Here is a 17,884-nt window from a genome sequence, read left to right as displayed (position 1 = left end):
CGTGCTGGCTGGAAGTGGGTGGACACATTGGGTGGAGTTAGCGAAAGTGGGTGGACGTCAGGTGATGTCGTTAAGCAGCGCAAACAGTGACATCAGTGATCTTTTAAGCGGTAGTCTCACGACCCGAATAGTAAACAATAAACATGGAGGACATGGAGTCGTTAGTGTTGCTGGTTTGGTGCTGTGGCTTGTTGTCACTGACAACGCGGACAGATACTGGCAAGAGCGTATAGATGAGGCGAGGCGCATAAGGCTTCAGAAATTCTCGTAATTCGTAATTCTTCTTCTTCCGGGTTTGCAGTGTTTACAGATCCCAGCGTGCTCGCGGGGCGTGTGTGGGCATGTGAGGACACTCCTCCTCACCAATCAGTGCACAGGGGAGTGTCTGCTCACGCCCCCAGCCTCACTCGGCTCGCTTTGGCTCGCTTCAGCCCCACTCCAAAACGGTGCGAGTTTTAGGGGCTAAGCAGGGCTGAAGCGAGCTGAGTCGTGCTGGTTTTTGGTAGTCGAAACGCGAGCCGTGTCGGGCTGAAGTGAGCTGAAGCGAGCTGAAGTGAGCTGAAAAAGGGTAGTGGAAAAGGGCCTATAGAATGACCCTGGAGCATCTACAGCCAGATAATTAAGTGCCAAATGACAACACTGAACACCAAAAGTTCTGTAAAATACCATTCCTGTTTAAAATGATCAGCACCAAAATTGAGTGGAAGTGACAAGGTAACAGGCTAACAAGCCACATAATTTATTTTAATGTCAAGAAGTGACAAGTGAAAGTGACACAACAATAAACATATCAACATTAAGATTAATCAATTAAGAAAAATGGTAGGACCTATGCCTGCTGCATAATACAGTAGTCAAATAATATCTGCAAATAAATAAATAATAAACAAATAAACAAAAAGTCTCTTTGAAATTACATATAAACTGCATCTTTAAACATCCGTGTCAGTATTTCCCTTTTGAACTAAGGGAATCAAAGGCTACAGGCTCTCCTGATTAACTATATTACAAAATAATATCATCAGTTCTAGATTTATTTTAGACCCAAGCAGAAACAATAATATAATCAAAATAAAATAACAGTTGTATTAAGTAAAAAGTAACTAAGTCTCTTTGTTGATGATCCTCTACAGTTAAATAACTGTGATGTAAATGTTTGTGTGGGGGCTAGACCTATATAAATGAAGAAATGAATGAAATATACATATCTATCTGTGATAGGCCAATATATCCTCTACCATGTAGGAATAAGAAAGCCTCCCACAACATGTACATATATGTAGCTGTACCTCTCACCTAAGTGACGCACCCAAACGTGATTCTGCACCTCTCATTAGCCGCAATGAATTGCTGAGCAGTTTGTCTCCTATTTAGTTTGTCCAATTTATCTTTATGGATATGACACAGGCGGCACGGTGGTGTAGTAGTTAGCGCTGTCGCCTCACAGCAAGAAGGTCCGGGTTCGAGCCTTGTGGCCGACGAGGGCCTTTCTGTGTGGAGTTTGCATGTTCTCCCAGTGTCCACGTGGGTTTCCTCCAGGTGCTCCGGCTTCCCACACAGTCCAAAGACATGCAGGTTAGGTTAACTGGTGACTCTAAATTGAGCGTAGGTGTGAATGTGAGTTTGAATGGTTGTCTGTGTCTATGTGTCAGCCCTGTGATGACCTGGCGACTTGTCCAGGGTGTACCCCGCCTTTCACCCGTAGTCAGCTGGGATAGGCTCCAGCTTGCCTGCGACCCTGTAGAACAGGATAAAGTGGCTAGAGATAATGAGATGAGATGGGATATGACACACAGCAACACTGTTGAGCTGAGACTGTGTCTTTGTGCTTCAGAGCCAGGTTTTTAACCTCCGAAGACCACTGAAGCTTCTTTCAGCCTCAGCGGAAGAGGCAGGCACAGTAAGAAGCAACCACACAAGTATTTCTACTTGTTCAAAGAGACCCCTGACTTCTGACAACATTCCTCGCAGAATGGTAGCAGCCTCACTGCTTGACTGAAAGTCATACTTGGACTTGAACATTGCTAATTGCACTTGAAGAGAAGGTCTGTACACTTCTGGGTATTGCAGCAAAACATCATCATCTGTCACTCCTGTTAAGAGTACTTTTTCAAGTTTCCTGATCATCATCAGCCCTTCATTTTCAAAAAGTTCTGTGAATTGCAAACTCACAGTGTCCAGAACCTTGAAAAATTCTGTTCTGAAGTAGTCAGCTGAGGAAGGAGGTGCATGGGCAACAGCCTCGCCAGTCAGGCGTTTGGGAGGGTTTCGGACCCGAGGCATTTCAATTGGAGACAGGTTGAGTTTTTCACACATTTGTGATGCTTTGCTGTAGATACTTTGAAATCTCTCAGGTGTTCTTTTTTCAGCCATGCTCTCTTTGAACGACTCTGAAGAGACTTATTGAGGCACTCCAATTCCTCTGTAACCTCCAAGGCAAGCAGAAGACCAAGAACTACATTGCCCTTTTGCAATCTTTCAAGCAAGCCATTTGCCCTGCTGGCTGAATCTGACTTACCAGATGCCATTTCCTCTAAAGCAAGCAATACAGGCTGATACTGGTTCAGTAGTGAACGAATGGCACCTGTACATACAGTCCACCTTGTGGGACACAAGGGCCTGATAGACTGGGCTGGCCCAGTCTCTGCTTTTGCAATATCCTGAAAAATGGACTTCATTTTCATTGACTGGCCAAACAGAACTCCCAATTCATGAGCCCACTGCAAAGAGTCACGAACAACAGAAGAGGCTGTGCAGGCATGCTGTGTGATTAGGTTCACACAATGGGCCCTGCAATGTACATAAGGAGCCAGAGATTGATGCTTCTTGATAATGGCCTGTGCTCCTGAATATATCTCTGCCATGTTTGCAGCACCATCATAGGCTTGCCCTCTCAACCCAGTGACTGACAAATTCAGACGGAGCAGTACATCCATAATAACCTTTGCAAGTTTTTTTCCTGTGGTCACAGACACTTCATAAATGCCAACAAATTCTTCATGAAATATCAGATCATGATCAACGTATCTCACACATACTGCCTCCTGCTCCTTTCCTGACACGTCTTGTGTTCCATCCATAATCACAGAAAACTGCAGTTGCGGAAGTGACCTGATGTTATCTGCAATTTCACGAATTATTGAGTGGCTCAATAAATTCAGGATCTCGTTTTGAACTTGGGGACATGTATAGTCAATTCGGGAACTCAACCATTTCCTTAGATCAGGGTCATCCTCAGATTTGTATATCAATAGCTGTGCAAAATTTTCTTCACTGTCATCATGCCCTCTTAGAGCTAGACCCTGCCTTGCCAAGAACTGCACAGCACAGACTATTTTTAACAGACAGGTTCATGCCTCCTCTTGCTGTGATGCCCGTACATTAGACAGTTGCACATCCACTGATCTAGTCTCATAGATTTGCGTTGTTAAGGCTATTTTGTGACATTCTGCTCGAGCATGTACTGCAAACCTTTCACAACCCTTCTTCCAGTTTTTAAAACCAGTGGAAATGAATGTTTTATCTGTGTTTTTTGCAAGCTGTGATGTTTTCAAATGCTTTGCAACAGTAAAAGCACAATGCTCCTCCAACACCTGGGATGAAATGAAGCGAAGGGAAGTCCTGATACCATTGTCTCTGAAATCTTAGAGTTTTGCCTGCCAACTTCTGAAACACAATGGCCTTAGGATCTGGCTGATGTGGTTTTAAAGTGGCCACAGAAGATCCATCCCCTGCTGTATCTCTGTCTGAAGCTTCTCCCTGCCTGTCAATGCTACAGCCTGGTCTCTCCCCTGACACATGACATTCTCCCTGTGCTGTCTATTGCAACACAGACAAAAACATTTAGTATACAGTAAATAAGACTAGTTCTGAAATAGTAGTGGAAATGCAAATCTTAGAGTCACTCTTATCCTATATACACTTCTTTAGCTAGTTACAATTTCTCCTACAATTTATCCTGCAATAATATAGATAGTAAATGTGCAAAGTAAAATTTATAAAAAGAATTAAGAATAGTAGTAGTGACATAGCTAGTTATATTCTCTTCTCACCTGTGACCCTGCATAATCATCCCTGTTGGCCTCTGGTCCACTATCTCCTCTCTCACCCTGCTCTTTCTATTGTGGCAATAAAGATAAAAAAAAATATGTGGAAAGCAACATTTTGAAATAGAATGAGGAATACAGTAATAATAATCAGCAAATTCATGTACTTTAAACTTTAACTACCACAAAAATAAATTAAATCTTTACAACCCCGATTCCAAAAAAGTTGGGACAAAGCACAAATTGTAAATAAAAATGGAATGCAATAATTTACAAATCTCAAAAACTGATATTGTATTCACAATAGAACATAGACAACATATCAAATGTCGAAAATGAGACATTTTGAAATTTCATGCCAAATATTGGCTCATTTGAAATTTCATGACAGCAACACATCTCAAAAAAGTTGGGACAGGGCAATAAGAGGCTGGAAAAGTTAAAGGTACAAAAAAGAAACAGCTAGAGGACCAAATTGCAACTCATTAGGTCAATTGGCAATAGGTCATTAACATGACTGGGTATAAAAAGAGCATCTTGGCGTGGCAGCGGCTCTCAGAAATAAAGATGGGAAGAGGATCACCAATCCCCCTAATTCTGCGCCGACAAATAGTGGAGCAATATCAGAAAGGAGTTCGACAGTGTAAAATTGCAAAGAGTTTGAACATATCATCATCTACAGTGCATAATATCATCAAAAGATTCAGAGAATCTGGAAGAATCTCTGTGCGTAAGGGTCAAGGCCGGAAAACCATACTGGGTGCCCGTGATCTTCGGGCACTTAGACGGCACTGCATCACATACAGGCATGCTTCTGTACTGGAAATCACAAAATGGGCTCAGGAATATTTCCAGAGAACATTATCTGTGAACACAATTCACCGTGCCATCCGCCGTTGCCAGCTAAAACTCTATAGTTCAAAGAAGAAGCCGTATCTAAATATGATCCGCGCAGACGTCTTCTCTGGGCCAAGGCTCATTTAAAATGGACTGTGGCAAAGTGGAAAACTGTTCTGTGGTCAGACGAATCAAAATTTGAAGTTCTTTATGGAAATCAGGGACACCGTGTCATTTGGACTAAAGAGGAGAAGGACGACCCAAGTTGTTATCAGCGCTCAGTTCAGAAGCCTGCATCTCTGATGGTATGGGGTTGCATTAGTGCGTGTGGCATGAGCAGCTTACACATCTGGAAAGACACCATCAATGCTGAAAGGTATATCCAGGTTCTAGAGCAACATATGCTCCCATCTAGACGATGTCTCTTTCAGGGAAGACCTTGCATTTTCCAACATGACAATGCCAAACCACATACTGCATCAATTACAGCATCATGGCTGCGTAGAAGGAGGGTCCAGGTACTGAACTGGCCAACCTGCAGTCCAGATCTTTCACCCATAGAAAACATTTGGCGCATCATAAAACGGAAGATACGACAAAAAAGACCTAAGACAGTTGAGCAAGTAGAATCCTACATTAGACAAGAATGGGTTAACATTCCTATCCCTAAACTTGAGCAACTTGTCTCCTCAGTCCCCAGATGTTTGCAGGCTGTTGTAAAGAGAAAAGGGGATGTCTCACAGTGGTAAACATGGCCTTGTCCTAACTTTTTTGAGATGTGTTGTTGTCATGAAATTTAAAATCACCTAATTTTTCTCTTTAAATTATACATTTTCTCAGTGTAAACATTTGATATGTCATCTATGTTCTATTCTGAATAAAATAAGGAATTTTGAAACTTCCACATCATTGCATTCCATTTTTATTTACAATTTGTACTTTGTCCCAACTTTTTTGGAATCGGGGTTGTACAAAAATAACAGTCAAAGGAACACAAATACATTTATAATTCTTATTTTCTGCCCAGAAGTGAGTAATCTTAGAGTAGCCAAAATAGTAACGTTACTCAAGTAAGAGTATTGTTACTTTAGAATACTATTACTCAAGTAAAAGTAAAACGTATTTTGCAACAAAACAACTCTTAAGAGTACAATTTATCCAAAAAGTTACTCAAGTAAATGTAATGGAGTAAATGTAACTAGTTACTACCGCCTCTAAGTTAGCTAGCTAGCTTAACTAACTAAATTGACATCTATTTGTCATCTTTTGCTAAACATTATCTACATTCAACAGCATTACTCAACTTACATGGTTTGTTTGGAAAAAACTGTCTAAAGTCTTTAGCCTCTTGGCTGGTTTGCTGAACATACAGAAGCACTGCCCAGATCTGAATCACACCAAAGATACTCATGGGCAGCATGGTGATGGGTGGCATGGTGGTGTAGTGGTTAGCATGGTTGCCTCACAGCAAGAAGGTTCCGGGTTTGAACCCAGCGGCTGGTGAGGGCCTTTCTGTGTGGAGTTTGCATGTTCTCCCCGTGTCTGCGTGGGTTTCCCCAACAGTCCAAAGACATGCAGTTAGGTTGATGTGGGGCGGCCTTGGGCTGAGGTGCCCTTGAGCAAGGTACCTGACCCCTGACTGCTCCCCGGGTGCTTTGGTGTGGCTGCCCACTGCTCTAAGTGTGTGCGTGTGTTCACTGCTTCAGATGGGTTAAATGCAGAGGATGAATTTCACTGTGCTTGAAGTGTGCATGTGACGAATAATAAAGGTTTCTTCTTCTTCATACATAGTTATCAATTGGTTAAAACCATACTTAAAAGATAGAAGCTTCTTTGTTACCATGGGAAATTGTACCTCAACATCAATGTCCTTGACCTGTGGTGTCCCCCAGGGGTCGATCCTTGGACCATTACTATTCAACCTTTATATGCTCCCACTTGGACAAATTATCAAGAATAACTCAATTTTGTATCACTGCTATGCTGATGACACCCAAATTTATTTTGCTCTATCACCTAATGATTATGCCCTCCTTGAATTTCTCTACCAGTGTATCGACCAAATCAACAACTGGATGTCACAAAATTTTCTTCAGCTGAACACAGATAAAACAGAAGTAATTCTATTTGGGAAAAAAGATGAAAGACTCAGGATTACCACTATTCTTGACACAAAGGGGATTAAAACAAAAGATATGGTTAAAAATCTTGGTGTTTTCATTGACGGCGAGCTAAACTTTGACAGTCACATGAAAGCAATCACTAAATCGGCATTTTATCACCTAAAAAACATTTCCAAACTAAGAGGACTTATGTCAAAAAATGATCTGGAAAAACTTATTCATGCCTTCATCTCTAGTAGGGTTGACTACTGCAATGGCCTTTTCACAGGCCTGCCAAAAAAGACCATCAAACGACTTCAGCTGGTTCAAAATGCAGCGGCTAGGGTTCTCACACGAACAAAAAGAACAGAGCACATTACTCCAATTCTAAGGTCCCTTCACTGGCTTCCAGTAAGCTACAGAATTGACTTTAAAGCATTGCTGCTGGTGTACAAATCTCTAAATGGTACAGGGCCCAATTACCTCTCTGATATGTTGCAGCGGCCTAACCCGATCAGATCTACCAGATCGCAGCAGCAAAATTTACTGGTAAAACCTGTTGTTAAAACAAAGTGTGGTGAAGCAGCTTTTAGCTACTATGCAGTCCAGCTATGGAACCAACTGCCAGAGGACATCAAAAATGCTCCTGCTGTTGGCAGCTTCAAATCTAGACTAAAGACCAAGCTGTTCCCTGACGTTATTTTCTTGACGTTATGTTCCCTGATGTTATGTTCTTGTGTCTGTATGCAAAAACAACCAGACACAAGAACAGTTTCTTCCCTCAGGCTGTCTCTGTGATGAACAGCTAAAATCCAGATTCATGTCAGTAATATCACTTGCAAAATATCTGCACACTCATACTGTCATTCTGTGCTCACTGTTACTTATATTTATACTTATTTAAATTTACTATTCATCTTTGCACTATGCACCATATTGCACCAAAAGGGAAATCCTTTCTGTGATGAACAGCTAAAATCCAGATTCATATATCAGTAATATCACTTGTAAAATATCTGAACACTCATACCGTCATTCTGTGCACACTGTATACTTTATATTTATTTAACTATTCCATACTTGACTTACCTGGATTACTTTGCACTATGCACCTATTTTGTTGTTGTTGTTTGCTTGTTTGTTTGTTTTTGTGTATACGCTTTTTTATGTTTTGTACTACGAGAGCTAAGTGAACCGGAGTCAAATTCCTCATGTGTCCACATACCTGGCAATTAAAGTGTTTCTGATTCTGTTCTCAGATGCTTTCTGCTAACTGATAAATATCATCATCTTTACGTTTTAAACTTTACTTAGCTTTTACAGTCTTTGCATGTTTTAAACTTTAACTTTTATTCTATTTAATTCTGCTGTTTTTTACTGAACTTTTACTTCATTTTATTATTTTATTTCTACTATTGTTTAATTCTTATATTTTGCCTTTACCTCTGAACTGCCACTGTGTATGAAATGCGCTATATAAATAAACTTGCGTTGCCTTACAATATTTTCTAAAGCGTCTCTGATCACACATGACAGCAGTGTTTGTTTGCCGCCTGAGCTCCGCCTGTTCATGACGCGTTTAGAGGCGGCTCAGAAAAACGCGTTTCCACATGTTAAAAATGAATTGAGTGGTTGTAAAAAGTGCGGGGGACAGAGGGCACAAATACGGGAAGTGCAGGGGACATGTCCCCCGCGTCCGCTACGCCCCTATTATAAGCTCTTTTCATTCACATTCAATCTTTTTACTCACACTTCTTTATCTGAGACTAATTACATCTGGGCGGCACGGTGGTGTAGTAGTTAGCGCTGTCGCCTCACAGCAAGAAGGTCCAAGTTCAAGCCCCGTGGCCAGCGAGGGCCTTTCTGTGTGGAGTTTGCATGTTGTCCACGTGGGTTTCCTCCGGGTGCTCCGGTTTCCCCCACAGTCCAAAGACATGCAGTATGGAACGCCGTTTGTAAAGCATGTCCATGCTGAGAATTTCAGCAACATTTTGTCACACCGTTTGTTTACAAACTGTTTTAAGCTAAATGTGACAAAATGTTGCTGAAAAATTTTCAGCACGGACATGCTTTACAAACGGCGCCCCATACTGCATGTCTTTGGACTGTGGGGGAAACCGGAGCACCCGGAGGAAACCCACGCGGACACGGGGAGAACATGCAAACTCCACACAGAAAGGCCCTCGCTGGCCACGGGGCTCGAACCCGGACCTTCTTGCTGTGAGGCGACAGCGCGAACCACTACACCACCATGTCGCCCATGCAATCGACCAGCATCTAGTATAAAAATTAATTAATTGATTCACAGCTTGGGGCGGCACGGTAGTGTAGTGGTTAGCGCTGTCGCCTCACAGCAAGAAGGTCCGGGTTCGAGCCCCGTGGCCGACGAGGGCCTTTCTGTGTGGAGTTTGCATGTTCTCCCCGTGTCCGTGTGGGTTTCCTCCGGGTGCTCCGGTTTCCCCCACAGTCCAAAGACATGCAGGTTAGGTTAACTGGTGACTCTAAATTGACCGTAGGTGTGAATGTGAGTGTGAATGGTTGTCTGTGTCTATGTGTCAGCCCTGTGATGACCTGGCGACTTGTCCAGGGTGTACCCCGCGTTTCACCCGTAGTCAGCTGGGATAGGCTCCAGCTTGCCTGCAACCCTGTAGAACAGGATAAAGCGGCTAGAGATAATGAGATGAGATAATTACATCTGAAACAGGATACAACTCAGCAGTTACAGAGGTGATCAGTTATCAGGATAAACTGAAATTGATGATGAAAGCACAGTCACAAAAGGTACAATAATATTAATTCAGTTTACTCTATATTGTTTACCGTGTTTGTCAATAATCATTTTGCTGATTTGACATTTGTATATATATTTTTAAAATACAGTGCAGAGTTGGGTTATCTTCCCATATTCTCTCTCACCCCCTACATGAGGCTGTGAGGGCTTTAAGTAGCTCGTTTAGTAGTAGACTGCTACACCCACGGAAGGAGAGATACCGCAGGTCATTCATACCTACTGCCAGGGGCGCCGCTAGAAATCTTGGGCCCCATGAAAGATTACAATTTAGGGCCCCCCGGTAAAATTTTCAAGCGTAAGCAACTGAATTTGAAGTCTGTTTTTGGCTGGCACTTCTACTTTACTATGCATGTGATCAGCTACCTAGCAAGTTTAGGTGACACAATTATTTGGTATATGAACATTTTAAATGCAGAACTGTCAGAATTAGACTGAATAGACTGTTGCCTTAAAATGAAAATTCCATGATATATATGGAAGATATATTTTTTTCTTTTATGAGCAACTATTATTAGGCCACTCAGTAGCCTATGGAGTTCATTCAATCCAAATGTTTGTGTTGAGAGAAATTGCATGCATCACTGTATCAGTATGGATTTATAACATTCTGTATGCACATTATGGATACTCCAGAGCCCTCCAGCAAACATCATCAATAATCAGGATTACAAAATGTATTCCTTTGTTTCCTCCATTTATTGACTTATTGTATGTGATCAAATGTATGCCTTGATGAATAACTACACTAGTTTTTTGATACAATTACGCACTGCAACAAATCCATTGTGTTTTTGGTTTCTTTTAGGCATCACACATTTATTAGAAAACACAGCAAATGTTCAAATATTCAAGTTAAATACTTAGCAACAGTATCAATAAATCCACACATGAACAATAGCAATGATATCTATGACCACAGCTAATGTGCAAAATATTAAAGTTAAATACTTAACAGTATCAACAAATCCACACATGAACAATGGCAAAACATCTAGACTTAATTATACAATAAAGATACCTATGAAAAAAGGTGATTTTTTTCACACACAGTGTGATATCCGGACTTCATAATTTATCACACCTGCTCCTGCTTAGCAACTTCTAGAACGTACACCTCTGTTGCGCACATAGAAAAACTGCCAGCTGATCTACCGAAAGCTGCGCTAATAGCGGCTCTGTGCACACACGGAGCTACACATTTCACGTGTCCCGCGCCCAGAATCAGACTGTACCATTAGTTAAAAGGGTGGAGGGGTGAAATGACAATATCATAAAGAATTCAAGAAAAATGTTATAGCAAATCATAACCATGTATAATTTGCATAATTTTATTTCAAAAACTTACACAAGGCAATACTATTAAAATAATATTAATATCCCTCACAGGCCCCCCTGTCAGTGCCAGGCCCTTAGAATCGTCCTAACTCCCCCCCAGCGGCGCCCCTGCCTACTGCTGTCAGACTGTATAACAGCCACAACTTGTAACGTAGCACCAATAACCTGTTTGTCGTTTAATTTGCACTACTTCACCACTACTACCTCTGCCATCTCTCATCGATGCAATTATTATGTGCAATAATATAGGCCCTAAACTATTTTTATGCATATATATATATATATATATATATATATATATATATATATATATATATATAATGTGTGTGTGTGTATATATATACAGAGTCTACCTGTAATGTGCAATTTTTCCGAGCCTCTCAATAAGGCAATTTTTCTACACTTTTTCACGGTAGATAATGCAAATAGCCCTCTGTATTTAATCCTTCGTTTGTCTAATTTTTATTTCAGTTTTATTTGTTATCTGTTTGACATTTTCTTGCTACTGTAACACGTGAATTTCCCCGATGTGGGATGAATAAAGTGAATCTAATCTAATCTAATCTAATCTAATCTAATCTAATCTAATCTAATCTAATCTAATCTAATCTAATCATTATGCATTAACGCTTGAGGCAATATATTTTCTAGGTATTTACGACACAAGCTTCTCTTCATACGGCAGAATGGACTGTTACGGTTGTGACCTTCAAGTCCCGCCCATTGTGGGAAATCGCTGTTTTGATTGGTCGCGCTGGTCTGCCGTAAATGAGTATTTAGAGACCGAAAGTAAAACAGTTCCGCAAACGGCTGAGTCGTCGCGACAGTGGACCGTTTGGGTTGTTCTTTGTGCAGTGCAGCTACTTCAGAAGCAGATGGTGTTTCGTTTGTTAGACTATACTTTAGAGCTGTGCAAATTATATTGCGCCCTGGAGAAGAATTTCTGCTCGGCTCTGTCTGAAGTAGCAGTTTAGCGAGTTGAGCTAACTAGCTGCTTAGCTTCAGCTTTGGCTTTGCATGCAAAGCGGCTCTCACTGCTGCAGTCCAGTAAACCTTTGTGGGCTCAAGAGGGCTTTAAAGCGTTGTTAGCATTGCTCTTAGTGTGTTAGTACAACGCCATTCCTTCAGTTTTTGAGTTAAATGTGGTGCTAAAGAGCTGTCGAGCAAGCTAACTAAGCTACTTTGATTAGCTCTCGAGTTGTAAAATTGCAGATACTAGCAGTTTCACTGTAGAAAATATCAGTTCGAGGTACAAGCTATAACTAATCGGCCATGAAAGAATGAGCGCTTTACAGAATGAGAAAAGACTGAAATTGGAAGCTGACTGTCACTCTGAGAGTTTCTGTGCCAAAAGTGTGGAGGAAGCCACTGGAACACCCCGAGGTTGGGAACAGTCCTCTGGTTGATCTCTTTACCTTGTCCAGTATCTTTTGTCTCACTGTGGTCTCATTTGCAGTGCTTTACATATTCAAGTGTGTTTGCACTGACTTCAGTATATTTCAACTTTTGCTCTTCAGGTAATTTATCCACCAATGTACTAGCACCAGCTGTGGACGAAACTGGGATGGAAGTAAACAGGTAGATGTCTTCATTTTACCTGGATGCAGGCTTGATGAATTCGCCTAATACGTAAACCCTTTCTGTGCTATTTGATGTGTTATTTCCACAGCAACTTCGGAGGAGAAGTGAAGGTTGAAGACATAAGAAATGATCATCGTAAATCATTAGAGTGCAGTGAGAAGGATGCTGGTCAGCCGAAAGAAAACGACAACCAGTTTGATGGGTCGCTAAGACAAAAAGATCCAGGTGATCAAAAATTCGAAGAAACTCAAGGAAGCACTAACTCCAACACAGAGGCGACGTATGGACAGAGTTCACCAAATAGCAGTGTTGGTGCTGATGCGGTCATCGAAATGAAGCCAACCACTGAAGAGATAGCTCTTGTGTCTAAGTCAACAGATGCTAGTCTTAGCAACATAAGTGTTTCCACGGAAAAGGCAAACTTGGATCTTAGTTTATCTCAGAACACAAGTGCTGATGTTGAGATGCTGAGCCCAGACAGCCCAACCTGCAAATCCTTGCCAGGTAACAGGTCAGGGGAAGGGCATGATCCCTGCACAGAGTCTCAGGCACCTTGTGCTCAATCCTCCTCTTCTGTAGAGTCCTCTAACCTCTTTGCACTTAGAACTGACCCTGGAACTGTCAATGATTCTGACGTGACAGCCATGGAAACTGATAATTACGACGTGCCTGTCTCTGGAAATTCATTGACCGCAAACGAAGACTCCAGTGGCAGTCAGCCACAGGCAAGGTACACGCACACATGCAGCAAAGTATTGTTTTGTTTACACGTAATCATTTGATTTAACGTCATGTTTTACTCGTTCTGTTCAGTGAGCGAGTGCCGGGGACTTTGCCACACGTTGACCCGAAATGGTTGGGAACGCCTATAGAGGAGTTGAGGAGGACGCCAATGTGTGCTGAGGTTCTTCCTGCTCTCAGGGCAACAGACAATCACAAAGTGCTCATTACGGTAAGTTCTCTATCTCGGTACTAGTAGTAGGTGGCATGACAGTTGATCTGGTTGCAATTATTTGCGAGGAATAGAGTGTCGCATTTTTATGTGAGAAAATGACTTCTTGTACATAATCAAGATCAAGATATATTTATTTGTCCCGAAGGAAATTTGTCTTGGACAAACACATAGCTGCCGCAGAACATCCAACACGACATTGACAATTTCATACGAATGATGACAATACACATAAAGATACATAAAATACATAAAGTGCACTACCTAAAGTGCAAACCCAAGGTGCATCCAACGTGCCTCTCCAAACTTACATACACACATGCGCGCGCGCGCACACACACACACACATGCACACACACACACCATTACAGGACAGCAACACCAGTTAACGGCCTGAGTTCAGAAGATTCACCGATATTGGAATGAAAGAAAATTTGTACCTATTCAAAAACCTTTTTCTACTTTTAACTGGGACTCTATATCGTCTGCCAGAGGGCAACAGCTCAAACTCTGAGTGTAATACGTGAGAGGGATCTTCAATTATTTTTCCTGCCAATTTGAGTACAGACTCCTCATATATTTCTTGAGTGGTGGGGTGCTCCCTCACCCCCACCACCTTGAGTGCTGAGCGAGTCAGTCTATTAATTTGGGACTTTAGTTTTACAGTTAAATTCCCAAACCAAACAGTAATTCTATAGCGTAGTACACTCTCAACAACTGCACGATAAAAAAGTAACAATATTCTCTGTTGTACACCAAACACCCTTAGCCTACGTAGAAAGGTCACATCCATACAATGTGATGTGACCAAGTGGAAGACTGAACCACAGATGATGAGGAGATGCAAATATTTTCAAAATGTCACAGCATTAATGGATAAAAGTGAATGACTGCAGTCCATCTTCTTAATGGTGGCACTGAAACAAAAATGATTGACTCAGTTTTGGGTTTTTGTTTTTAACAGTTATGGCATCTGTTAAAATGTCTGCATTTTTTATCGCGAAATATAGTTTGTGATGAAAAATGCATACATTTTGATGTCACAATTGTTTCATTGCTCAGAATGTTTGGAGGGGGTGTGTATGTTTATAGGTACTAATGATCTGTTCATCTGACTTGTAATGTCGTCTGTGTTTAAAAGCTTTAATCTACTTGCAATTTGGTTCAGTCAAAAATTGTCAATAAATATGCTCTATGTAAAACTGAAGAGATGTCACATTATACCGTGATGCACACGGATATTATGGGCACTTTAAACTACACCATAATAGAACTTTTTTTGGCCATGCCACTCACTGTAAATCAATACTGCAGTGGCATTTGCCCTTGGGCACTCGTGTCAGTTTGGATCTGATCATACACTACATGCTTTTTATTCATACACTACAGTAGTGTGTGAGCTGAGTCAATGACTTTTACTTGGTTTAAATCTGGTTTAAATTCTGCTTTCATTTTTCTACGTTTCACATAGTTTCAAACAAACACAAGGTTATATGTGTCTTATCAAAATAATTGGTAATGTATTAGAGACTATATTGGATGAGCTTGCTATAAAAAGATTAGTTTGGTCTTATCTGTTGAAGTATTCTGCAGGTTTCTCAGTAGGAACTGTTCAAACGTGCTTCATCACTTTCCTTGAATAACTGAAATTGCTCCAAAAGCAGAGTGAACTAGCTTGTCTTTTTAAAGCTAGTGTGTGAAAATAATAATGATTAAAAAATTGAGTCGGGGACAAATTCCTCCATCACCTCCATGATGTCATGTTCCTGAGCTGCTGTGAATCGTCCTGTAGCAGTAATTTTCAATCTTTGTCAGTGTTGTTGATTTGGAATTGGTGGGATATTTGTGTGCATACTTCATACACCAGCGCAGATGCGCTTTAGACTGAACTTTAGACGCAAAAAGTGCAGCTACCTGGTAACAGGCAGGTGAAATAATGTAAGAGAATGAGAATAAGACAAGAAGGAAAACTCTTAGGTGTTTGATAGTCTGGAGAATGATAGTCATCTGAGTTCTGCTTGTTGTGGAATATACACTACCGTTCAAAAGTTTGGGGTCACCCAGACAATTTTGTGTTTTCCATGAAAAGTCACACTTTTATTTACCACCCTAAGTTGTAAAATGAATAGAAAATACAGTCAAGACATTTTTCTGGCCATTTTGAGCATTTAATCGACCCCACAAATGTGATGCTCCAGAAACTCAATCTGCTCAAAGGAAGGTCAGTTTTATAGCTTCTCTAAAGAGCTAAACTGTTTTCAGCTGTGCTAACATGATTGTACAAGGGTTTTCTAATCATCCATTAGCCTTCTGAGACAATGAGCAAACACATTGTACCATTAGAACACTGGAGTGAGAGTTGCTGGAAATGGGCCTCTATACACCTATGGAGATATTGCACCAAAAACCAGCAGCTAGAATAGTCATTTACCACATTAGCAATGTATAGAGTGGATTTCTGATTAGTTTAAAGTGATCTGCATTGAAAAGAACAGAACAGTGCTTTTCTTTCAAAAATAAGGAAATTTCAAAGTGACCCCAAACTTTTGAACGGTAGCGTATATTGCTACGGCCCTGAGAATCCTTTAGCAATTGGACTTGATAGTTTTGTTCTCTGCGCTATGTTTCAGATAGCTAGAGTTACTCGCTGCCATTAGCCCCATAAATGCACAGAGCCTCAACAAAAGCCTGTACATTCACCTCGCAGTTGCACCTTCTAGGTTATGTAATGGTCCTGATACAGCAGAATGAACACATTTGCACTGTGGCAGGTCAGTGATGCTCAAGCACAGCTGCTTGATAAGGCTTTCTCTGCATTTAACCCATCCGGGGATGTGAGCAGTGGGCAGCTGTGCTGCAGCAGTTGGAGGTTAGGTGCCTTGCTCAAGGGCACTTCAGCCATTCCTGCTGGTCCAGGGAATCGACTCGGCGACCTCTTAGTCTCAAAGATGCTTCTTTATTTTGGCCAGGGCTTCTGCATTTTAACCCATATTAACTAAATATTCAGTAAACGTAACTCATGTTGATTGACACAGTTGTTATTCTTGTAATACTAATACTATAAAAGCAGACTAGTTATATCGCTGCGTCACAAATCATGCACCTTTGGTGTCCTTAATATTTAGGCACGCTACTGTTTGAAACACGCTCTTGAATTCTTGTTGAATTACATAGTATTTAGAAGGTTCCGGGTTCGAACCTCACGGCCGACAAGGGCCTTTCTGTGTGGAGTTTGCTTGTTCTCCTCCTGTCAGCATGGGTTTCCTTTGGGTGTTCAGGTTTCCCTCATAGTCCAAAGACCTGCAGTTAGGTTAACTGGCTACTTCATTTTGCCTGTAGGTGTGAATATCTGAGCTGTGTTCCATGGTCAGACATGAGTAGTATGGTGGCTGCCAGCAGCACCTTTGTATGCCTTCGATTCGGCCATGTTGAGCTGCATCCTTTGTAATTCAGCTATTCAGCTGCAAGAAAGGACGCTTAGCTTCCTCAAACTAAACAGTATTCTTCCAGTAACACTTTTGTACAAAAAAAGGCAGTATTTCAAAACCTTACACCCTGCAGCTTTTATAATTTATAAAGATGTTGTACTTGTTTTCTATGTTATCGTTCCAGGTTCACAGTCCAGAATAAATTAGAACGCTGAATTGTGCACTTATCTTTCATTGCTCTCCAGACTGAGCTGCTGAAAGAAGGCGAGGTCCCTATTCCGTTCCCGAGCAAGTTCGGAGATGCCTGGGATGATATGACTGTCAAGATGCCCTGCTCAGAAAAGAACCTGTTTCCTATGGAGAATGGGGTATATTTTACTTTCAGGCTGAGCTCAACTCCACAGAAGTAGTGTATAAATCTGTATGAGATTGTTAACTGCACGTCTGTGAGATGATAGTTAGTTGATTTGAGTTGGACATGAGTGCTGAAGTCAGTTTACGCGTTGCCATGTTTATTTCAGGGAGGAGTGCAGAGTCGGTGGGAGCTCATTGTTTCTGCCTTGAAAACTGAATGCAAAAGTTCACTGGATATTCGGGTAGGTTTTAAGGATGATTAATTTACATACATGCAGTTGGTGTCTATGGTTTTTATGTGAACATTACCACTGGAAAATGTTAAATTCTATTTAAAAAATTATTTGTACACAAAGTTTGGATTTGGAGTACATTTTGTTTTCTTCTCTTTTTCCTCATGAGATCATATGACGCACAGCTTGATATGTGAAAGATTTAAAATGCCAACAATTAAATGC

At 41.1% G+C, this 17,884-nt stretch overlaps 1 protein-coding gene across 1 annotated transcript in view; it reads left to right on the top strand.

Annotated features, from left to right (window-relative positions):
• The first annotated feature begins 11,893 nt into the window (after positions 1-11,893).
• The window catches only part of parga (poly (ADP-ribose) glycohydrolase a), a 75,106-nt gene continuing 69,115 nt past the window's right edge, over positions 11,894-17,884 (top strand). Inside the window, exons 1-6 of the mRNA XM_060925985.1 lie at positions 11,894-12,494; positions 12,629-12,689; positions 12,781-13,422; positions 13,506-13,644; positions 17,318-17,440; positions 17,594-17,668. Of these exons, the coding sequence (XP_060781968.1) occupies positions 12,392-12,494; positions 12,629-12,689; positions 12,781-13,422; positions 13,506-13,644; positions 17,318-17,440; positions 17,594-17,668 (1,143 nt within the window). The 5' untranslated portion in view covers positions 11,894-12,391. The remainder of the gene's footprint in view (positions 12,495-12,628; positions 12,690-12,780; positions 13,423-13,505; positions 13,645-17,317; positions 17,441-17,593; positions 17,669-17,884) is intronic.

Source organism: Neoarius graeffei, chromosome 7, assembly GCF_027579695.1.
Source record: "Neoarius graeffei isolate fNeoGra1 chromosome 7, fNeoGra1.pri, whole genome shotgun sequence".
In the NCBI taxonomy this organism is placed as follows: Eukaryota; Metazoa; Chordata; class Actinopteri; order Siluriformes; family Ariidae; genus Neoarius; species Neoarius graeffei.
Note: the sequence above shows the minus strand (reverse complement) of the source record. Positions and strands in the feature narration are given on the sequence as shown.